Source organism: Lontra canadensis, unplaced genomic scaffold (assembly GCF_010015895.1).
Source record: "Lontra canadensis isolate GAN:19392208 unplaced genomic scaffold, GSC_riverotter_1.0 scaffold656, whole genome shotgun sequence".
Lineage (NCBI taxonomy): Eukaryota > Metazoa > Chordata > Mammalia > Carnivora > Mustelidae > Lontra > Lontra canadensis.
In genome coordinates, this window is record NW_022631640.1 from 4,645 (window position 1) to 30,004 (window position 25,360).

Genomic DNA, 25,360 nt, shown 5'->3' on the forward strand with positions numbered 1-25,360 from the left:
TGCAAAACCTCATTTTGTGCTAACAGCACTGTCTTGCTCCACTGTCCGTAGAGTATGTGCTAGTAATTGGTTAACACACAAACACTCAATTTGCAACTTCCAGCCTAAGTCTAGGAAGGACTGACCAGGTCCTAACCAACAAAACCCAAGTAAAATTGTAGTTGACAGCTCTTTCACTCTGATCAGCATCTGTCTCTTCACCTTAATTTTCCTTTGGGAAATGACCTGCTTTTACTCTATCTTAGTAGTGCTGTCAAAGTCCCTGAAGGCATGGGGTAAATGCATGATCCTAACTAGGATGAAGAAACTGATAGAATTTGATTCATGAACATAATGACATTAAGACAGAAAATACAGAAGCTGAGATATTTGATGGCAGGGCTCTAAAAGGATTGTTTCTCAATTTCTGTAACCTAGATTCCTAAGGTTATCCTGGTTTTTTATATTTCCTAAGACTGTTGGTCTAGTTTCTTTTTTTTTTTTTAATTTTACAAAACACTGTCCTACTGATAAATTTTGTTTTGCTTAGGACAGCCCAAATGAGTTTCTACAGTTTGTAAACAGAGAAGCATACCTGCTCTATTCATTAATGTCATTACCAGCTCTTTCCTTACACTGGGAATCTGTAGCTTTTAACACCTGACTATGTCTACTGTGAGTTATATGAGTTTTTTTTGGTACCCCATATGAGTTTTTAAAACAAACCATTAACATTTGTTTCAAGAGTTTTTGACCCACCCTGAGTTAATGTCTAATTTCTTTTCAGCCTAAAAAATGGTACAGTATTTTTATGAATAAAATAATACATTTCTGCCAACATAGTACTGATCAAAAAAGCACTTTAATAAATTGGCTTTCATTTCCACCCTTTCCAACTTACTCTAAATAAAAAATAAATGCAAAACACAAATAAGATTTGTCTTCCCAAATTTAGTATGTATAAACAAAAATGACAATTTTTAGATAAAATACTCAGTTCTAAAAGAGAAATCGTATCAGCCAGGAAACACTTTAGCCAATCCCTCTCTAGTCATAGCCACACAAAAGAATCTTCCAAGGAAAGCTGACCAGTGAGACAGTTACGCTTATGCTCTTAGCTATAAAGAATTAAATTTAAAATGCATTCTCTTTCATCTTCTAATGAAACATAACCTATTCACAGGAACAGTGTGAGCACTGTTATGGTAGTCTAACTCCTAAATGAAAATGTGAGCGGAGATACAGTTTACTGTAATAACGTAGCTAAGAAACCTTTGAAAATTAGCCAAGGATCAAAGTATTTACATAAGTTCAAGATCTTATCTTAGGATGAAAGGTAACCTACTTTAAAAAGAACATTGAAATTAAACCTTTTCAATTACAACCAGTCAAAACTTTAATTCAGAATGTTTCTTAAATATCAAATTTCTCTTCACAGACGCTATGTCCATTTTCTTCATAATCTTCTCTTGTTACTACCATATCTTCAAAATCGTCATTCTCTGATATCAATTTTCCACCTTCCCAGGCATAAGTAATAGGGCTAAAAATAAAAAAATAAGTGAACCAAGATGATTTTACAGAACTGAAATGCCAGAAAACATTCATTAGTAACCAAAATGGGGCAATCTCTACTCAACCTAATTTAACAGAAAAATCACTTAAAGTGTGAAAATAAGCATAAGCTTCATAGGAATAAGGTAAACTCAGAAAGAAAAGAACCTTGGTCACTAGTACAACAAAGTGTTCTTTTTTTCCCCTGTGCCCTGAATTTATAGACCCTCTACTTCTAATAAAAAACAAGAATATGAAAGGTCAAAAATGCATAAAAGGAAAAACAGTCATAACTAGATCTAAATTCTGTATGTGACAAAGATATGTCATCTATTTTGCCCAACACCCCATGAAACAACTATTCTCTCATTTCACAGATTTGGAAAATGAGGTTCAGAGAGGTTAAGTGTAAGACTACATTTTAACCCAGAACTATTTTCAGTCTGTGCTTTTGCTGCTATACTGTTACCACTAATAAATGAAACATTTACAGGGTAGGACACAGTCAGTAAAACTGGAATGCATAAAACATTTAGTTTGGTTTTTTTCAACCGAGGTTATACTTTGAGTTATGACTCAATTCTATTTCTACTGTTCCTCTCCCCCAAATCAGTTTAAAATCTGAAAAATGATGGAAAGTTAATAAATGTTTTTATTATATTCATTTTATTGCCTAATCTTTAAATATGTATTTACTTACATACATATATAAAACAGATGTACAATAAAGATTTGATGAATAAAAGAACAAAGACTATTTCTGTGGATCCCTTGGCCTTATGCATGACTTCCATTTCAAATGCAGGACAAAAAGCATATGAGGGGGAAAAAGAAAAAAAAAAGTGTGGGGAATAAAGAAACGAGGGGGAAAAATAATAATAAAATAAACACACAGGATAAAAATCCAGCATGCTTCATATTCTATAAAGTATATGAACAATAATGCTGATAAAAATCATTCCAATATCCAACATTTATTCATTCTTTAATCTGATAGCTATAAATTAAGTGAGCAGATAGAGACCTTTTATTCATTGCTATTGATTTAGAAACTTCTACTTTAAAACAAAACTCTAAAATTAAGAGTCAGGTATATGGAGGGCACCTGGGTCGCTCAGTTGGTTAAGACTCTGACTCTTGATTTTGGCTCAGGTCATGATCTCAGGATCATGGGACTGAGCCATACATCAGGCTCTGTGCCAGGCATGGAGCCTGCTTAAGATTCTCCCTTTCCTTCTGCCCCTCCCCGCAACCTCCCCTTGCTCTCTCTCTCTCTCCCTTTAAAAAATAATCAGGTATATGGGGTCTTATTTGCAATTCTGTCACTTAAGACTGGGACTGCAGTGAGATGGTATTATTTACACACATATTTGGTAAGAGACATGTATTTGTTCCCAACTCAAAATAAAAGAGAACTAGGTTTTAGCCTGGTCATTGCAATTAACTTACTATAAGGCCTTTGCCAAGTCATGAGACCTTGTTTGTTTATTTATAAAGTAATAACGCTGAACAGGATGTGGCTCCGCTAAGGTCCTTCCCCAGGAACTACACTCAGCATATTAGCATCAAGCCCACTGAAATGTAAGGTTTATTCTTCTAATTTTTGAGAAAGGGAAAATGAGGATTTCAAAGGTGAAATCAACCTGCTAGAATGAGGCTTTAAGCTCAAGTCTACCTATTGACCGTTTTAGCTTCAAAAGGACTTGCATGTTTTATCTCTGTATCAGCCAACACTTACTTTTCAGGCAGCACAACTGAAACATCATAATCTGTTGGAGTGAGACATCGAACTTCTGAGTAAACCCGATCTCTAAATCCTGGGAAAAGGGAATTTCCTCCTGTCAAAACAATGTTCTTAAAAAAATGCGGCTGCATTTCTTTAAGAGGAAAAAAAGAAGAAGAAAGGCATCAGAAAAATTGTTTACTTATCTTTCCAGAAGGATATATATGAGGGCTCAGGCAAGAGCAAACAGTTACAGTTACTGGTTGGGAAACCATGTAATTTTTTAATAACCATAACAACTATTTATAATTTATAAGATTTTATAATGAAGTTAAAGTTTACACAAATTGACCCATTAAACAAGTGAAATATGACCTCATAGATCTTTAAAAGAAAGGCTAAGGTGAAGGGTTTGAACTACTGACTGCTTATACACAGATGTAAGCTAATACATAATACATTCTAGGAGCAGACATTTGGTAATGATACTCGTTCTTCCCTAAAATGGAGGAAGTCTTTCTGCAGGCTGAGACTGTGAAGTAGGGTAAAACTAAAAAGGAAGGCCTTCAAGGCATTTTAACTTAGAAGCCCAAACTTTCATTTTATCTCACAGAGACAGACCTACTAACTGTGCAACATTTACATCTGATGGTGAAAAACACTCATGATCCATAATAATAAAGGATCTTGTGTTCTACACTCATTAAAGTTACATGATGGCAAACATTATTAGGTGCCATATGGTTAGTTGGTATTAGAAGTCACGATGGGGAAATCTATGAGGAATTAATAAATAATGGCCATCCCCACCTAATGCTTCTGTTCACAAAAGAGGCACACGGTTCCCTTACACCGACACTGAGTCTCATAACATTAAAGCAGTGTAGTATAAAATGCTGCATAACACTACCTGCAACTTTATATAAAACATGAAATTAATGAGACACTAACACGAAAAGAGTTGTAAGATAACTACATTAAGACGATGATGGCATTATGTGATCATCTTTTTTTTTTTTTAATGGGAGGAAAGGACATTGCAGGGGCTAGATTTTCTCTAATGCCTGGACCGTTCCTTATGAACTAGAAAGACACTTTCAAGATATAAAAGTACTCTCTAAGAAATTTAGAAAATTACTAAAATTACTAGAAAATTACTTAGATGAATCCTGCTTCAGGAGAACCCACACACGACTGAGAAGCACCAGCCTCATTAAAATTAACTTCCTGTACATTAGTTCAAATAAAACTGAAAGGACAAACCAGTCCCATCAATAGCTAAAAACCGTCACTTTGTTAAATTATAAATATCTATTCTGTGTAAATTTGAGTTAAATTAAAACTTTTCTAAAACAGATACAATAGTCATGAAGAGATTAACGTCTTCCAAGTTTTAGCAGACAATTTTCCCTGTAACAAATTTCTAATCTAGGACCAATAAAGAATTATTCAAGTGCACTATGGAATCTCTGTCAATAAAACAGGCTTGCCAAAAAACAAAACAAAACAAAACAAAAAAACAGGCTTGCCACTTGCCTGTAATTACTTAGGAAATTCAGATGATTTCTCTATCGTTCATAGAGCTTATAACTTTTTTTAGAAATATCATTATCATTCAATACTTTATTTATGTACCTTCAGGTAAGTTCTGAATTGAATAGACGATTGCTTCTGGAATACCCATTTCTTGAATTCCTATATCAGAAGGATTAAAAAGTATTTCTGGAACAGCAAATCTCTCATTGGCCAGACGAAGAATTTGTTCCCCAGATTTGTATTTTCCACTTAACACCATCTCTTCCCTTGGCTTAAAGAAAAATAAGATTAAAAAGTTTAAGCTACATTATCTAGTCTATATGACTAGTAACATTTAGTAACATGTTATTACTAATATATTACCATGTTCTTGGAAATTTCAGGATTCTCAAAAGTTAGAAAAACCTGACCCTCTCTGTTGCCTAAACCACATAAAAAATAATTGCTTACTTTAATGTAACTATTCCCCAAAAGATGATCTGGCCGAATTCCTTACATTTAAAACAGAAAGAGGGGCGCCCGGGTGGCTCAGTTGTTATGCATTTGCCTTTGGCTTGGGTCATGATCCTTGGGTCCTGGGATCCAGCCCCGCATTGCAGACCCTGCTCCGTGGGAAGCCTACTTCTCCTTCTCCCACTCCCCCTGTTTGTGTTCCCTCTCTTGCTGTGTCTCTCTCTGTCAAATAAGTAAATAAAATCTTTTTTAAAAAATTAAAAAAATAAAACAGGAAGAAAAGGAAAATAGAGGAGAGGGAATTTCTTAACCTGCCTATAATAACAGGCCAACTTCAGTTCCTAGAGAACAAAGAATATATTCTAAAAAACATTTAGTGTATCTTACATCTACTTCCACTCTCCTATGTATGCATGTATGTATATATGTATGTATTTTTAAGTAAGCTCTACCACCAACTTGAGGTTTGAACTCATGACCCTGAGATCATAAGTTGCATACTCTATACACTGAGCCAGCCAGGCACTCCAACTCTCCTGTCCTATATGTTTATTGGACCGTGTAGCCATATTACATCAAGATTTCCCCTTTCCCAGGCAACCCCTTTGGGTACCCTCCCTCCTTGGGAGCTCTATACTATCATTTTGCTATCACTCAATAAAACTTGCTTTGCTGCCCCTCCAAAAAATATTTCCCCTTCCCCTTGTACAAAAAAACCTAAATATTTAAATTCATTTATTCAATTTTCAGAAATCAATTTTGAAATCCATGGACTTCATCTATCAAAATTTCTTGTTATTTATTTTCTGCTGAGCTGTGTTCTTGAAAGGGCAAGAAAAAATAATCTTCTACAACATTTTGCAACATTAAAATCCTTCCATTAAAAAAGGGACTTCCATTAAAAGTCCTTCCAATTTTACTAAGAATCATCAGCTCTTCTAGGTTCAGTTATAGATATTCATTTGCAATTATACACACAGGGCATAACCCAATCTTTTATATAAATAAAAAAACTTAAAACATATGAAAATATTAATAATTAGTAAAGAGTAATATATTTAAAGATTATAGATCCCTTAATGTAATCAGCCATCCATTCTCTGTCCAGATTTTTTTTTCCTCAAAGAGGCTTTTTCTGATTTTCAAATGAAAGGTCCCTCCATTTTTCTCCACTATCACTCTATATTATCCTTCATAATTTACACCATCACATATCTACCACCTAGCACATAATGAGTATGCAATAAATTCTTGAGTAACAGTATACAAGTCAACAATGTGCCATTCATTGTATTCAGCATTTTATATACATTATCCCATTGAACACTCACATAATCCTGTGAGGTAGGCATATTTTCCTTTTATTAATGATGTAATTAGGTTTGGCAAGGATATATGACTTGCTCGAGATCATTCATCTAATAACTAAAAGCACATACAATATATTCCTTCCACTATATTGCCTCTCTTAATCTGGATATAATTCTGAATTCTATCATTTGGAATTTAGAAATTCCAAGTTTAAAACACTATTCTTGAATATCCAAAAATTAGGGGCACCTGGGGGGCTCAGTGGGTTAAGTCTCTGCCTTCAACTCAGGTCATGATCTCAAGGTCCTGGGATCGAGCCCTGCATCAGGCTCTCTGCTCAGCAGGGTGTCTGCTTCCCCCTCTCTCTCTGCCTACTTGTGATATCTCTCTCTCTGTGTCAAATAAATAAATAAAATCTTTTTTAAAAAGGATATCCGAAAATTACATAATTTTCTTAATACTTTAGGAAGAAAAAGAAAACTCAAATCACTTTTTACCCAACACACTACTGTTACAGTAATAAAGAGGAAAGTATCCTCTCAGAGTAGTCTTCCTTCTCAGGCAGAAAGGAAGTGTCTCCTACAGATTTATAAATTCACTTAAAAGTGATACTGGCGGGGCACCTGAGTGGCTCAGTGGGTTAAAACCTCTGCCTTTGGCTCGGGTCATGGTCCCGGGGTCCTGGGATCGAGCTCCACATCGGGCTCTCTGTTCAGCGGGGAGCCTGCTTCCTCCTCTCTCTCTGCCTGCCTCTCTGCCTACTTGTGATCTCTGTCTGTCGAGTGAATAAATAAAATCTTTAAAAAAAAAAAAGTGATACTGGCTTGAGTTTAAGGGATATAACTCATTTTGTCAACATTCAAAATAAGCTGAAAAAGACACAGACTTGGGAGAAATTCAGCTGACAAAACATTAATGATTATGTAGTCCATTACCCAGATTTTACAGAAGAGAATCATGTGATTGTCCCAGGCTCAAATATCTCAACCAGTGGAAAGAGCCAGAACTAGAAATTTCTTGTTGAATGTTGGCTCCAAAACCATCAATATGTAATGTGGAACTACAAGTAATTTCTGTTTTAAGAGTTTAACTCCAAAAAACATTTTTTTTTAGACATGGACAAAAGGACTTTATAAGGGTGCTGAGAATTGCTATTTTAGTCAATGTAGGCCATGATTACTACACATGATTACTACAGTCTCATAAATTTTGTTCTGATACTGTAAAAAAAATGATCAATTTAAATTACAATGACTCTACTGTACAGAAACTATTACTGTAATCATTAATCATGAGCCAGATTTTCCCAATTTAAGTCCATCGAGTACATTACATTTCAGTAGGTATCCCCTTTCTGATAAGAGATAAAATTGGAATTTGTATCAGTTGTAATCAGTAACAATATTATAGAGCTTATTATTGTTACTGTTATTATCATAAATACTAGAAAATGAAGGTTGTATCCTTTCCCAATTTAAAAATATTCTTGAGGGGCGCCTGGGTGGCTCAGTGGGTTAAAGCCTCTGCCTTCGGCTCAGGTCATGATCCCAGCGTCCTGGGATCCAGCCCCGCATCGGGCTCTCTGCTCAGCAGGGAGCCTGCTTCTCCCCTCTCTCTCTGCCTGCCTCTCTGCCTACTTGTGATCTCTGTCTGTCAAATAAATAAAATCTTAAAAAAAAAAAATTAAAAAAAAATAAATAAAAATAAAAATATTCTTGAATAAACTATCAAAGTACAAGTTTTAATAATATCCTAAGTATAAGGGCTCTTAAATAATTATAATTTTTTTCATTTTATGCAGTTATTGTTTTTCTAATTTCATAAACATATATAAACTTTCATCAGAGTTGTTGCATATCAGGCAACAATGAAGGTGATTAAGTAATAAATACAAAATAACACATTTTTTTTTTTTAACCTCTTCAGAAAATAACACATTTTAGGATTAATCCTAACATAGACTTGGGGCACCTGGGTGTCTCAGTGGGTTAAAGCCTCTGCCTTCAGCTCAGGTCATGATCCCAGGGTCCTGTGATTGAGCCCCATATCGGGCTCTCTGCTCAGTGGGGAGCCTGCTTCCCCCCTCTCTCTGCCTGCCTCTCTGCCTACTTGTGATCTCTGTCTGTCAAATAAATAAATAAACTCTTAAAAAAAATCCTAACATAGACTAAAATTATTTCTAAAGCTTCAGATTACTAAGATAAACACATAATTTTGTTTGTATTTTGGTCTTGTTTTTTTCAATATACACATGATTTAACATGTATAGGTAGTTCTTGAACACGGGTTTGAACTACATGGGTCCACTTATATACAGATTTTTTTTATAATACAGTACTATAAATGTATTTTCTTTTTCTTATGACTTTCCTAATAACATTTTTTTCTCTAGCTTACTTTATTACAAGAATATAGTATATAATGCATATAACATACAAAATACGTGTTAATCAACTTTATGTTGTCAGTAATGCTTCTGGTCATCAGTAGGCTAGTAGTAGTTAAGTTTTTTGCGGGAGCAGAGGGCGTCAAGGTATACGCAGATTTTCAACTGCATTAGGGAGGGGGATGTTGGTTGGCATCCCTAACCCCTACATTGTTCGAGGTCAATGATACTGTGAAAAAATTATAAATTTCAACATTAATCAACTAAGGAAAGATTAAACTATTATCTTTGAATTAAAAACTCAATGTAACATTCCACTGTCTGGCAAAAAAGTCCAGGCCAACTCAATCTGTCCACTCAACTGATAACAAGGAGTCTAAACTGAGTTAATGAAGCTTAGCCTCTACCCAGGTACTAATCACAAGCCAAAGACCAATAAAAGAGCTTCAAACAATAATATGTGGCACCTGAATTTTTTCTCCAAAGATGAGTAAAGCAACAGTCACTTGGAGGAATAACCACATCCCTACTGGCTCACTATGTAAGGTACAGGTTTGAGAAAACAGGGTTTATACTTTGGCAAGGAGAAAACTGGCTGCATTTAGTCCAGTAAACCAATAGGGTGTCATTTGCAGGGCAGGAGAGAACTATAAATAAATGAAATCTTTAAAAAACAAAACAGAACTGTTTTTTCAAGAAAAAAAGTTTTTCCCAGACTTAGCTAAAAGTGCAATTATCTGAAAGAGATTTTTTTCTAAGACTTTATTTACTCACTTGATAGAGATAGAGATTACAAGTAGGCAGAGTGGCAGGCAGAGGGAGAGGGAGGGGGAGAAGCAGGCTCCCTGCTGAGCAGAGAGCCCAATTCCAGGACCCTGTAATCATGACGAGAGCCGAAAGCAGACGCCCAACCAACTGAGCCACCCACACTCCCCTGAAAGAGATTTTTAAGAATAAGTTTTCAAACAAGGATATCCAGGAACAGACACTGAGAACATAGATATAGATTACTTTTCAAGTGCCCTGGATGATTCTAATGATCAGTCAGGTTTGGAGAAATTGGGAATCACTGAGAATTTACTGAGGGCTCATCCCTGTGAAATACGGATTACTTTACCACCATTAACTCTACAGAATGCTGTAAATTATCCAGAAGGTATTTTATATAACTGGAGTGTTTTAATGATATATGAAGATGGGGCTGTCTATGTATTTGCAGTTTTCGTCATCCCCAAGGAAAAAAATATACTTTTGATATCCTAAAGAGGACTTGGGCTTCCAGTTCATGATTCGAAACCCAACCTAGGTGCTTCCACGAGCATCCGTCTCTAAGAACATTATAGAGTGATTTCAATTTTATGAGCCCTCTTCAGAATTCTGATTTGTATTTCACCTCAATAATATGCCCCTAATTTTTTTTTAAATTTCAGGCATATAAAGAAGTATAGTTAATAGAAGTATAAAATTAAAGAAGTACAAAACCTCTATATCCATCAACTAGTTTGATACTTTATAAATTAACACTCTTCTTTTTAATTTGGTGTTATTACCCACATACAATTTTATACTTTTACTTCATACCTAAATTACTTACTTAAATTACATACTTCGTAAATTACTCCACACAGCCTGAAAATGTACATATCTTCCTAAAAATTGCCTGAAGACACCATCATGTCTTAGATGTTTTAGAAAGAAACATGTTTTTGAGATGTATACATAATTATCATGTAGCTCCACTTAATTTTCACTACTGTTTATTTTATAATACAAATACATCAAAATTTATTTATTTTCCTCCAAGAGTGGGTATTTGGGCTCTTCTCAATTTTTCACTCTTTTAAAGTATACTGCAATAAATGGTAACCTAAATATTTCCTTATGGAAGCATGATTAAATTTCTGACCAAAGATTTTTAACTTCCAAATACTCCTCCATCAAGTCAGCTAAAAGGCCAACCTTCACATTTACCCAAACAGAAGTGATACTTTACCTGAGCTGATCAAAGGTAAGGAGAAATAATTTTAACATCCAAGATGAACTACTTTTCAACACTTTGAAAGTACACCAAATTTTCCCCTTTTCAACTACAATTTGATCATATCAGACGAAACAAGTAAAATTCAGCCATGTCAGCTATTTTGATAACTTTCACAAGGCAAATAAACAACTCTGAAATGGATTTAAACTAATTCTTAAGAAAATAGAAAAGGGTTAACCAGAATATAAATAACGATATGATCTATCTCCAGATTCTTCCCATGTGCTATCATTTAGCTGATGGTTCTTTCTCTAAATAACTTTATTAACGAGGTATTAATCATTTATACATCTGTGTCTGGAGAAACAAAGAGCAGAAAAGCAGTTTTCAACAACTTTGTAAGACGCTACCAAATCCAGCTAGATGTTTTTCTTTTCTTTTTAAAAGATTTTCTTTACTTATTTGCCAGAGAGACACAGCAAGAGAGGGAACACAAGCAGGGGAATTGGGCAGTGGGGCGATGGGGGGAGAAGCAGGCTTTCCGGCTGAGCAGGGAGCCTGATGTGGGGCTCGATCCTAGGACCCCAGGGTCATGACCTGAGCTGAAGGCAGATTATTAACAACCAAGCCACCCAGATGTCCCCAGCTAGATGTTTTTCAAATCTGACTAAGGTGGTCACATCAAGCAATGTCATTAAGGATTTTAAAAATTACCTTACAAAAGCCCTTTTTAATTGTACTGAAGTCAGGTAAAACATAGTCTATCATTACTGTATTTTCTTCTCCTTTCAACCTGGAAAACAAAATAGAGACTTGTGAAATAATTAACTTTGTGTAACATTACCCAAGAATCAACTTTCTAATTCTTAGATTACTATTATACATACTTTGCAATATCCATATCTCTATAAAAATCCTGAGACACATAGCACACATCTTCTTTCACTTGATTAATCACATGTGTTTCATCCATAACATGTAGCTGCCTAAACAGAAATAAAAACTGTAAAATGTGAAATGGAAAAATGTAAGGATAATTTACAATTACTTAAAATATTTTTGCTGGAATTAAATCTTTGGGTGACTCACTTTTTAAAATATTAAATTTTTGAATGTGTAAAATATTTTCAACTTTATAGAATAATCACATTTCCATTATACTTAAACTCTACATTATTCCTCTGAGAGCAGATATTAGTCCAGTTTGCAGAAAGAAACTGAAAATAAAGCCTTTAAATATGGTAACATTTATTAGAGAGCAAACTTTTTCCTCCTCCAACCATTCTGAATGGAATCTTGCTAAAATAACTTAACCCTCTCACTTTCTTTTCTGATCATAGTAGTGAGTTAGCATGTAGTACCTGACACATAGTAGATGTTTAATAAATATTTGATAACTGAACCCAAGAAACACAGGCTTAATGAAGAAAACAAAGATGCTTTTAAAAACAAAACTGAAGACAACACAAACAAGTGGATAGTCCATGCTCGTGGCTTAGAACAATTAATGTTATTAAAATGTCCATACTACCCAAAGCAATCCATAGATTCAATATGATCCCTATTAAAATGCCAATAGTATTTTTCAGAGAACTAGGACAATAATCCTAAAATTCATATGGAACAACAAAAGACCCTGAATAGCCAAAGCAATCTTGAAAAAGAACAAAGCTGGAGGTATCGTAATCCCAGATTTCAAGATATACTACAAAGCTATAGTAATCAAAACAGTATGGAAACTAGCAGAAAAACAGACACATAGATCAATGGAACAGCACAGAGCCCAGAAATAAACCCATGCTTATATTAATCTATGGCTAATATAGTCTCTACAATGAAGGATGCTGGGAAAACTCACTCCATCTACTAAAACAAACTCAAAATGGATTAAAGACCTAAATGTGAGATCTGAAACCATAAAACTTAAAGAAAATACAAGCAGTAATCTTTTGGACATTGGCTTTAGCAACATTTTTCTAAATATGTTTCCTCACACAAAGGAAATGAAAGTGAAAATAAACTATTGGGAATACACTGACATAAAAGTCTTTCGCAGGGGCGCCTGGGTGGCTCAGTGGGTTAAAGCCTCTGCCTTCGGCTCAGGTCGTGATCCCAGGGTCCTGGGATCGAGCCCCGCATCGGGCTCTCTGCTCAGCAGGGAGCCTGCTATATCCTCTCTCTCTGCCTGCTTCTCTGTGATTTCCATCTGTCAAATAAGTAAATAAAATCTTAAAAAAAAAAAAAAAGTCTTTCGCAGAGTAAAGGAAACCATTAACAAAATGAAAAGATAACCTACTGAATGGGAGAAGATATTTATAAATGATACACCTGAAATGATTTATCTGATAAGGGGTTAATATCTAAAATACATAAAGAAATTTTAGAACCCAACACTAAAAAAAACAAATAATCTGATTAAAATGGGCAGAGGACCTGAATATAGACATTTTACCAAAGACAACATACAGACAGCCAGCAGATACATGAGAAGATGCTCAATATCACTATCAGGGAAATGCAAATCAAAACAATGAGATATCACCTCATACCTGTCAGAATGACTAGTGTCAAAGTGTTGAAGTTACAAAGTTACAAGTGTTGAAACAACATAAAAAAAGAGAAACTCATGCACTGTTGGTGGGAATGCAAACTGGTGTATCTACTCTGGAAAACAGTATGAAGGTTCCTCAAAAAATTAAAAATAGAAATATCATACAATCCAGTAATTCCACTACTGGGTATTTATCCCCAAAAACAAAAACACTAATTTGAAAAACTATATATACCCCTGTTTATTGCAGTATTAGTTATAATAGCCAAAATATGGAAGCAATTCAAGTGTCCAATGATAAGTAAATGAATAAAGAAAATGTGGCATGTACACACACACAGACAGACACACACACATAATGGAATACCAAGGAGCCATAAAAAAGAACGAGATCATGCCATCTGTGATAATATGGATGAACCTAAAAGGTTTTATGCAAAATGAAGGAAGTCAGAGAAAGACAAATACCATAAAATTTCATTATATATGGAATCTAAAGAATAAACCAAAGCAAAAACAGACCCATACATACAGATAACTGGTGGTTGCTGGAGGAGAGAGGGTAGGGGGATGGGCAGAATAGGTGAAGGGGAATGGGAGGTATAGGCTTCCAGTTACAGAATGAATAAGTCACAGGGATGAAAGGTACAGCATAGGGAATACAGTTAATGTACTGTGTAATAGTATTCTATGGTAACAGATGGTAGTTACATTTATAGAAAGCACAGTATAGCATTGTCAAATTCCTACATTGTACACCTGAAACTAATGTAACATTGTGTCAACTACACTTCAATAAAAAACATTAAAAAAGATAACAAAAATATGAAATTATTTGAATATTTATCTCTATACATGTATACTACCTATACTTTTTGTTTTAGACTCAACATCATCTCCATTTTCTTATGCTATTGTTCTTTAAAAATATGGTTATTTACTACCCTATAATATTTATTAGAGGGACCTATTAAAATGTATTTATTAATGTTCCTAGTGTTAGAAGTTTAAATCAGGGAGGAAAGATATTTGTATGTTTATAAATGTGGACTTTGGCTTTGTTGTTTTTTGTTTTATTTTAGGTAGGCTCTATGCCCAACATAGGGCTTGAACTCATGAGCCTGAGATCAAGAGTCACATACTCTACCAACTGAGCCAGCCAGGTGCCCCAGAGACTTTGGCTGAATCACAACTTGGCAACCAAGTTACTTTACCTCTTCGGGATTCAATCTCTTCAACTCTAAAAGGGTAATAACAATAAGATCACCGACTTAACACATCTGTAAGAAGTAAATGACTCTAATTATACATGTAAAGTGTTTAGCATAGTCTTTATACTCAATAAGTAAAAGACATTATTATTGCTCCCTTTTTGCTCTTTGTTATCTCCATACACAGCATATTCTACCTTCTTTAAGATTCACTATTGCACCAATGAGAAGAAAAGATGATAATTAAACTATTACAATTCTAAGGTACCAACAACTGGAAGAGCCATCCCAACTAGAGATGTGAGAAAAGTATAACTCAAAACTGATGCAATACAGGTATTTTTATCTGCATCTCAGATTATCTCATTATTTATTCATACTGTAGGACACAGAATTTGAAATACTGTTCATATCTTGGTATACTGCCAAACTGTTTACCAGAAAAGTTATTTCAAGTTATGCTGTAATCATTAACAGCCAGCATCACAATCTGCAACATCTTCTTGTTTTTAGAACATCATGTTTTGAAAAAATTCTATTAATTCAAGTTCTAAAAGTTGTGGCATTTTAATTTGTATTTTTTCTACAAGGAAGTGCCATGAAAAAGAGAAATTCTTATTTAACTCGTATCTCCCAACCTCCTAAATAAATGCTCAATAAATGTTTTAACTGAATTTGTAATTACTTCAGATACTTATCATTTTTTATGTCTGAGAATTATCCATTTATATCCTTTGACTGTATGTAATTCTAAAGACTATCTATCTGTGCCACAGACCATTTGTTTTCTGAGAATCATCTAGTAGCCATTTTATACCAAGGTAGTGCTTTTCTTAAGGACTGGTAAGAGCCCTTAATATATTAAAGATAACAACCCAGCGTCATATTTGTTTCAAGTTTATTTCTTAGGTTTCTATTTATATTAGTTTTGTTTACAAATGCTTGAAATCAGTGGTTTTCCAGACCAGAAGAGGACAAAGAGGGATTAGAGTGCTGATAATATTCTGCCTGAGCTGTGTTCTAGTTACTTGGGTATATTCACTTTTTTAAAATTCACTGAGTTATACATTCAAGGTTTGTAAACTTTTCTGGATGTATGTTTTACCTCAATAAAATGTTTATTTTTTTCTTTAAAGTGGTGTGGGGGGGGCACCTTGGTGCCTCAGTCAGTTGAATGTCTGACTCTTGGTTTTGGCTCAGGTCATGATCTCAGGGTCGTGACATCGAGCCTCACATTGGGCTCTGTGTTCAGCACAAAGTCTGCTTGAGATTCTCTAACTCTCCTCCCTCTGCATCTCCCCACTGTTCCTGCTCTCTCTCTCTCTCTCTCTCTCTCAAATAGCTAATTAAATAAATAAAATCTTTTTAAAAATTTATTTATTTGAGAGAAAGAGAAAATGAGTAGATGGGAAAGGCAGAGGGAGAGGGAAAAGCAGGCTCCCTGCTGAGCAGAAAGCCCAATATGGGGCTCTATCCTAGGGTCCCAGGATCATAACCTGAGCCAAAGGCAGACTTAAACAATTGAGCCACCCAGGCACCCCTATATAAATAAAATCTTTAAAAAAAAAAAAAAGATATAGGAAAATTATATTCTTTATTATTTCTTCAACTATTTTTTTTTTATCACTTCTCAGCCTTTTGGCTAAGATCAAGTGTATTTCTTCTACTATTTTTATTCTTAATAACTCAAATATTTTCCTGTTGTGGCTTTATTTTTATATTTAAATCTTAAACCCATTTGGATATTAGTGTATGAGCCAAAGGAAAATTTTTTTCCCAACAGCCAACTTTCCCTGTATCCTTTCCTAAATAATCAATAGTATATATTACTTTTTCTTTTACAGTGTTTGATTCAGAATTAACTATTCAGTCTCTCTGATCTATCATTTAATTCTCATCTAAGTATCACTTTATTACAATTTTAAAATGCTTTATCATCTACTGATAAAGTCTCCTTTCACTATTCTTCTTTCCCATAGCTATATCTTTTTAAATTTTTATTTTATTTTTTTTTTTAGAGAGACAGAGAAAGCAAAAGTGTGCAAGTGGTGGGGGGGAGGGGCAATGGGAGAGGGAGACAGAGAATCTTAAGCAGTCTGCATGCTCAACACGGAGCCCACCACAGGGCTCAGATCATGACTTGAGCTGAAATCAAGAGTCGGACACACTTAACCGACTAAGCCACCCAGCTGCCCCTCCCAAATACTATTTCTAAGTATTCTTGCCAGGTTATTCTTTTCAAATTCAACTTCAACAACCTTTCTTTTTAAAATACATGAACCTGGGCACCTGGGCGGCTCAGGGGGTTAAGCCTCTGCGTCAGCTCAGGTCATGATCTCAGGGTCCTGGGATCAAGTCCCCCATCAGGCTCTCTGCTCGGCAGGGAGCCTGCTTCCTCCTCTCCCTCTCTGCCTGCCTCTCTGCCTACTTGTGATCTGTCAGATAAAAAAAATTTTTTTTTTTTTTAAAGATTTTATTTATTTATTTGACAGACAGAGATCACAAGTAGGCAGAGAGGCAGGCAGAGAGAGAGGAAGGGAAGCAGGCTCCCTGTTGAGCAGAGAGCCCGATGCGGGACTCGATCCCAGGACCCCGAGATCATGACCTGAGCCGAAGGCAGCGGCTCAACCCACTGAGCCACCCAGGCGCCCCTAAAAAAAAAATTATTAAAAAAAATAAAATACATGAACTTTTTTCAGTCATGAAAGGAAGGAGGAATGATTTAATACACAGGTCATGGACTCAAAACTGTGTAGGTTCTGGTTAACAACCTCATCTGTCTCAACTTTCTGTGCCTTTTAAATATGTTGCTTCTAATCTGATGAGGGTAAAGGAACTAAATATTTAAATCTTTTGAAATGGAGCCCAATTCTGTTTGGTTCTACAATAAATAACACTCACATAACTTTAACACCGTATATGCCATTTATGAACCCTCCATTTTTAGAATTAATATATAAGCAAGGCAAGAAGACTTAGCTATAGTAAAAAATCATATGTAAATGTTATCTCAATAATTAAGAAGAAATGGTATAGCATTGTTTAATGAAAAAAGTCACTGTCTAAAGATTAGATACTATAAGATTCTGTTTCTTGAAATAACAAAACTATAGAAGTAAAAAACAAATTAGAGATTGCCAGGAGTGAGGGGCATGGTGGAGAAGCAAATATAAAGGGGTAGCACAAAGGAGTTCCTTTGGAGAGATGGAACAGTTCTACATCTTGACTGTGGTGATATTTACATGATCTATACATGGGATAAATACACACAAATGCATGTAAAAAATGGTGAAAACTGGAAACAATACTGTATTAGTGTCAATTTTATCATTTTGATACTGTATTAGTTATATATTAATAAGATTACACAAGGCTCTATGTACTATTCTATAACTCCCTGAGGCTGTAATTATTTCAAAATAAAAAGTTTTTTACAAATGTGCTAGAGCTGGGTAGATTGGATAAGGGGAGTAGGTCTCTCTTAGGGGTAATAAAAATGTTCTAATACATTAAAACCCATTGAAAATGTACACTTTAAATGGGTGAATTGTGGGGTGCCTGGGTGACTCAGTGGGTTAAAGCCTCTACCTTCGGCTCAGGTCATGAGCCCAGGGTCCTAGGATCGAGCCCTGCATTGGGCTCTCTGCTCAGCAGGGAGCCTGCTTCCCCCTCTCTCTCTGCCTGCCTCTCTTCCTACTTGTGATCTGTCAAATAAATGAATAAAATCTTTAAAAAAAAAAAAAAAGGGTGAATTGTGGGGATATGTATCATAGCTCAATAAGGCATCTAAAAAATAATGGTACCTCTGACAGAAGAAAGAAGGAAAACATGGGAGGAAATGCAGAAAGAAATGCAGATTCACTTATTTTCTCATATGACATAGAGGGGAGCTAAGAGATACTGAAGGTGTCATACCAGCCAAAATTATTGTGAGAAATTGAGATTTAAGAATTCTACTTATAAAACAAAAAAATACCACTTAAGTTTTTAAACAAAATAAAATAAAAAATAATACCATGAATAAAACTTAGGAAAGGGAGAAGAGTTAGAATGTGGTAGTACACTAATTCCTCATCTTTTAATGATGGATAGTCAGCTAATATTGGTTAATTCAACAAGCAGAAATATCAATACATTATTAAGGCTCACAGAGACTAAAAATATAAGAGATAAATACAGTTTAAAGACCATACTTTGTGGGGAATGCAACTGACATGAGACAGAAAGAGGAAGTAGAGATTTTCCTTAAATACATTTGTTTTATAATGTGTAACATTTATAACTTCTTATAAATTCTATAATTTTAAAATATTAAACTCCCTAGAATTTGGAAATATCCAAATTTTGATGAACACTAGCATTTCATGTGCTAGAACACTTTTTTTTTTTCCTCTCTTTTTAATGAGCTCTACACCCACTGTGCGGCTTGGACTCATGACCCAGAAATCAGGAGTTGCATGCTCCTCTTCTGAGCTAGCCAGACGCCCCACTAGAAAGTTTTTCAATTTGAACATCATTTGTATTTATGTGATATAGTTTTTAAAGCAATAATATAGAATTATCACCTGAAGTCACAACTAACGGTTAAAGAATAATTTTAAATTACTTTAAAAAAATTCATTTTCAGCAGCCACGAGCTGCCCCCCCCACCCCACCCCCCACCAAAAATCAAATAAGTATTACCGGTAAGATATGATCTCCTTTAGATGATTGGTTAGGAGTTTTCCTCCCACATTTATCCTAAAAAGGGAGAATTCAAATTCGGTTCAGTTTATCACACCTTTCATTCAGTTTTAAGCTAAGAAAAACATGAAAATTGAATACAACTCACCGAATAATTGCTTCTTTTTTCTTCTTACTTCTACAGTAAGGAACTATATGTGTAAAGGAATATCCACTATCTACAATGATACAGCATAATTCAGAAGGATTATCTCGAAAATACCTATGTGCACTGAGAGCACCAGCTATTTAGAAAAAGATAAAAAAAAACCTGCATTAAATAAAAGCATACTTAATTTAAAGCAATAAAGAAAAGCAACAAATTAAGACAAGCACAAAGACAAAAACTTTCCTTTATTTCTATATGCTAATTTAAAATAATATTCCTAATTATCACAAACTCTCTACAGCATTTAAACTAAAACATCACATTTTTGTGGTAAATGTGGATAAAAAAATTTTGTGACCAATTTTTAAAGGTAAATAGTCATGACTTAATTATTTTAACATCGTAACTTAATTATAAGCATTTCTTACATGCTGGGCACTATTCTAAAAATTCCAGCACAGAGAAGTTAAGCAATATACCCAATGTCATACAATTAGAAAGTAACAGAGCCAAAATTCAAACCTAAGCAGTGTGATTCTAGAGCAAGGTTTCTCAACCTCAAAACTACTGACATTTGGGGCCAGGTAATTCCTTGTTGCTGGAGGCTTTCCTGTTCACTTTAAGATGTTTAGCAACATCTATATCCTCTACCCACTAGATGCCAATAGCACCCTCTCAGTTGTGACAACCAAAAATGTCTCCATACATTGCCAAATGTCCCCAAAGAGCAAAATCATCCTTGAAGAACTGTTCTAGAGACTGTGCTCTTGAGCATTATAGCACAATATCACTCATATATATTTAAATACTTTCATTATACTGTCACTTAATGTAATTTTAGCCTTTCATAAACTTACTTCTAGAAGCTATTTTTCAGACTCTTTTTCCATATATTGGCAGGCTAAGCTATTAACATTATTTCAATCAATAATAATAATGACAGCAAACACATCAGTGGCAGAAAAGTTAACTACCTCAGAAACAATAATCTTTTAGAAATTAAAAATATATGGCTAGTGGGGCACCTGGCTGGTTCAGTCAGTATAGCATGTGACTCAGGGTTGTAAGTTTGAGCCCCACCTTGGACATAGAGGTCACTTAAAAAAAAAAAATGTGGCTAGTAACTTCATTAGGGAGAAAATAGTGTGCTAGTAAAAAGATGAAGTGAGAAAAAAGATGAAGTGAGAAAAAAGATGAAGTGAGATGAAGAGATTTAGATAATCTCTAAAAGTCCATCTAGTTTTTAAATTCCATGTTTTATTTTCTTTAAATCTAAAAGAATATCACCCAATATTCTTGTATTTTAAGTGTTTCTCTTTACCCTATTCATATCCATATTCCCATTACTTAACTGTAATCAAAACTTTAACTCACCATTTACTCTTAAGACTGCTTGGAACTGATATTCTTCAAATAGGATTTCATTCATTGATTCTTGAATTGAAGTGAAGTTAAAGTATGGTTCTGTAATAATAATATTGGTATCTAAAAAATCAACCTATGAGAGAAAAATTTCCACAAGTTTTATAATTTTGTTGTTATAAACACTCATTTTACATATATAAACAAACATATTAAATTCTCACAATAATCCTAGATGGCAAGTCTTATTACTAAACCCATTTAATTGGCAAACTGAGGTATAAAAGAGTTGAATAAGTTACCAAGGTTCATTTAACTAGTTAGGGACATAGCTAGGATTTGAACCCAGAAGTCTGATTACAGAACTCATGCACTTTATTATTTAATTTTAACTCTTTTAATGGTAGCATTGATAAAGTGGTACTATCAAATTGTTTGAAGATCAGTATGCAAACGTAATGAACAATATAACTACAAGCATTAGGTATTTTGTTTTCAAAGTTAAAAGGCCAGAAGCTTTAGCATATTTAATATTTATGTAATTCTCTCCCATACTCTTAGGAAGTATGAAAAACAGAGTATTTGCTCACTATACCTAAAGTTATACTACAGACATTAAAAGCACAAAATCCTCACATAAAAGTCACAATTCAGATATGCAGACCAAAATAGTTTATTGTGAAAATAAAAATGAGATAGTGAATTAGTCTAATAATAGCAGACATGTGGATAATCTTGAGTTTCATACAGACTCTCGTAACCTCAAATTCCACTTCAATTCATTTATACTTAATTAACACTTAAAAAATCAAAACTAAGAACAGTGTATTAGTGACTTAAATGTATACTAGAAACATATTCAAAAGTTAAAGCTAGATACCTCAATTACCTTCAACCCCAATCCCAGACTCACTCTCTGGAATCTGCCCTTGGCTTTTCCTGATACTGCCTTATCTCTTATCTGAAATAATGCCACTGCCTTCTCAATGCCCTCTATGCCTCGGTTTTCTTTTCATTCTGATCCGTCTTCTGTACCGCTAGCAAGTATTTTTCTAAATCAGATATCTGATCATCCTCCCCAGATGTATTTCTCATCACAGAAGTCTTCCCTTCCATGACTTGACATTGCTTATGAAATAATGTCCATACATTTGCAATCTCATCCCTCCTTCCACCCACCTTTAGTGTGTGCTGGTAAATGTTCAACAGTCAGATCTCCAGGGGGGAATAAAAGCCCTGATTTGTACAGTTCATTACTTTCGGTGTTATAAATACTGTCACAATGTCTGATTTCCAGCTCTCCTGAAGTCACCAAACTCTGAACGCAGAGTTGGGAGGAGATGCATGTAATTGGTTCTCATGAGCCGGTATGAGCCAACCTTCAGCACAAGACTATTCAGTAAAAATTCTGAGTCCATTCACTTTCACACCATGCACTCTTCCCTAACAGATTTTAGCACAAGTAATCTCAAGCATGTATTACTTTTCATATACATGTATATTTTGGCAGTATATATAACTTTTATAGAAGTTAAAAATATGACTGATATAAATACACCGTGAACATGTGCAACAGATTTATTTAAGTCATATTAAGGCATAAACTAGTTTTATATCCTATCCTGTTGGTTCTTGCATTAACATGAGTTCGTAATTCTTATTGCTGTAATTTTTCATTTGAATAAGACATGGAAATAGAAATTTGAATACATACTCTAATTTGTTACCTGATACATTTCTTTTCCAAAAAGGTAATCCCACACTTGTCTTTGAACATCCCAATTCACCAAGTAGCCCTAAAAAAATTCTTGTATAAATTATCACAAATATTTGAATAATTTTTAAAATCACATTAATATATTCTAAACCACTAACTTATCTTTATGGTTACTTTCACTATTCAAACATTCTTTAAGGAGATGCTACTCTACACTTTTTTTAAATGTGTTCATCTCATTTAGCTGTAACATAAGTAAAATCCAGTACCCACAATCAGTAACTAAGTCATGGCCATTTATTGTTAACAAGACAATTTAATTTCAATTTTTGGTTTTAATAAGATCTTACTTAAAATTTAAATAACTTTTTCTCAGAGATCTAAAAATATTTCCATATATACAAAATCTTAATTATAAATTTAAAAATTGTCTTTACATTTAGGTCTGTGTTGTTAGAAATGACATATAATTGAATTACCTTCTGAAAAGGAAGGATGTAAAAGAGTCCAGAAGGGTCCTTTATTTCATCTATCTGGTTAGCAGTAAAAGTTTTAAGACGTGCTGTTTTTGACCTGAACTGACAGTTAGGAATTACCCTATAAACAAAGAAATAAAACAATTATTCCCTGAATACTCACTTCCAAAAAATACAATTACTTTACCACCCTGCTCCATGACAAAAAATACCCACAATCCGTGTTTCTCATTTTGTCTTCGAATAATCAAAAAATGTCTTTTTTGGGGCGCCTGGGTAGCTCAGCGGATTAAAGCCTCTGCTTTCAGCTCAGGTCATGATCCCAGGGTCCTGGGATAGAGCCCTACATTGGGCTCTCTGATCAGCAGGGATCCTACTTCCCCCGATCTCTCTGCCTGCCTCTCTGCCTAGTTGTGATCTCTGTCTGTGAAACAAATAAAATCTTTAAAAAAAAATTTTTTTTTTTAAGTTCTAACATGCACTAGACTCTACACTGGACCCTTTATCTTTCTTAAGTAATCCTTAAGAAATCCTTCCAGGTGGGTATTGATCCTGCCACCACACAGATGACAGAGCTTAGGTAAAGTTTCTGCTCTTTCTGGCTTTAATGTGGAAATTTTTTTTTTTTTTAAGATTTATTTATTTTTTTGAGAGAGAAAGCGCAAGCACACAGAGGGAAAGGGGAGGGAGAGGCAGACTCTCAGGAAGAGGCAGGTCCTGGTCCTGATCCCAGGACCCCAGGCTCATGACCTGAGCTGAAGCCAGATGCTTACGTGACTCAGCCACCCAGGCTCAGTGTGGAAATCCTAATGTGGAAATCTTAATACCATTCTGGTAAAGGATTTACAGGTTCAAAATTCTTGCCATTAAAACTAGGTCTCTAGGATTCCAAAGATTTTTAATTAGCAAGATGCCAACTCCCCTCTGAGTGCAGAGCCCAAACGGGCTCAATCCCAGACTCTGACAACATGACCTGAGCCGAAATTAAGAGTGTGATGCTGAAAGCACTGAGCCATCCAGGCCACGGGGGGACATGATATTTAAAAACAGCACTGTAGCCAATCTTATGGTTATATTATAATTTTAGTCAATTTTCTATTCTTGATTATTCAGTTTGCTTTCCATTTTTTAAACCATATACAATGTCTATAATATAGAGCATCCTGTATTCGCTTTTAATCAAACACTTCGAACTTACTGTGTCAAAGGATAAAAACAATGATACACACTCCCAAAACATTTTTAAAAGACTAACAATTTACATTCCTATGCGGTTTGATTGTTCGCTTTAAAAAAGAAAAAAAAGAAAGGAGGAAGGGGGGAATCCTCTTTAAACATAGACGGAAACATCTCTTCTTCTTTACATATACATATATGACATATCTATTTTATGAATGCCATTGTAGTAATTCTGTTAAATCAACTCTAACAACGAGGTCAGCTAATGAGCACTATGAAGGGCTTAGATTCGAAGCCTTCAACGTCTGCAATCGGTAAGACAACTGTTTTTAAACTTTGTGGGGGGAGGTCACTGAACCCACTGAGGATGTGATGAAAGCCATAACTGGGCCCTCAAAAATATGTATATACATATAAACGTCCATGATTCCTGAGGGTTCATGAAATGCGTGCGCAACCCACCCGCAGGATGGGCTACTTTAGAAGCCTATTTTCCTGAGCTATTTCCTGTTACGCACAAGAGAACGTGGGAAACGCAAGTCCCACTTCCGGGGCCGCGTAGCCTAAATTAACACCAAAATAGCAGTTCAAAGCACCCCACTCAGCAAGCTCCAATGAGAGCATCCCTCTGGCGCAGTTTAGGGCGACGTAGGAGCATTTGCAGTTTACTGTGATCCCGAGATGAAGCGTAGTCTCTCTTGTCCTAAGGGCGGAGGGAACACTTACGACACATTTTCATGGCTGTAACCGATTTTGGCATTGTAGGCTCCGTTATCCAGCACTAAGGTCGTCATTTTAACGAGAACCAAACGGCAGCCGCATTCTCCTCCTGACACTTCGGCTCCCTCTTTTTCCGGTACTCTATGGTTTGCAGGGCGGAGCGTAAGAGCGCTTCCGGTCTCCCTTAGCAACCGAGGACGCCGGAAGCCGGAGACTGCCTTCCCTCTCTGGGACTGAGGTGGTTTGTGCTGTTCTCAACGTACCGCTTTTAAGTCCAACAAGCGTGGGACTGGCTCAGCGCTTTTTCACCCATAGCATTGCGTATCTGTCCTCTACTTTGCATACTGACTTGGTCCTACAAGTTTATTCTAATCCCCGTAGTGGGCCTAT

At 35.2% G+C, this 25,360-nt stretch overlaps 1 protein-coding gene across 2 annotated transcripts; it reads right to left on the reverse strand.

Annotated features, from left to right (window-relative positions):
* Positions 1 to 822: 822 nt before the first annotated feature.
* On the reverse strand, positions 823 to 25,096 carry LOC116863177 (actin-related protein 6). 2 transcript variants are annotated; one of them, XM_032850674.1, is made up of 11 exons: positions 24,977 to 25,096; positions 23,075 to 23,192; positions 22,606 to 22,674; positions 20,891 to 21,014; positions 19,517 to 19,652; positions 19,369 to 19,425; positions 11,811 to 11,909; positions 11,638 to 11,716; positions 4,892 to 5,063; positions 3,272 to 3,350; positions 823 to 1,522 (listed from the first exon to the last, which is right to left on the reverse strand). In XM_032850674.1, the coding sequence occupies exons 1-11, from the start codon at positions 25,042 to 25,044 to the stop codon at positions 1,393 to 1,395; spliced, it is 1,131 nt and encodes a 376-aa protein (XP_032706565.1). In that variant the 5' UTR covers positions 25,045 to 25,096; the 3' UTR covers positions 823 to 1,392. The 2 variants fall into 2 exon arrangements, with proteins under 2 accessions (XP_032706565.1, XP_032706564.1); XM_032850673.1 differs by having other exon boundaries at positions 3,272 to 3,410.
* Between the last annotated feature and the right edge of the window lie 264 nt (positions 25,097 to 25,360).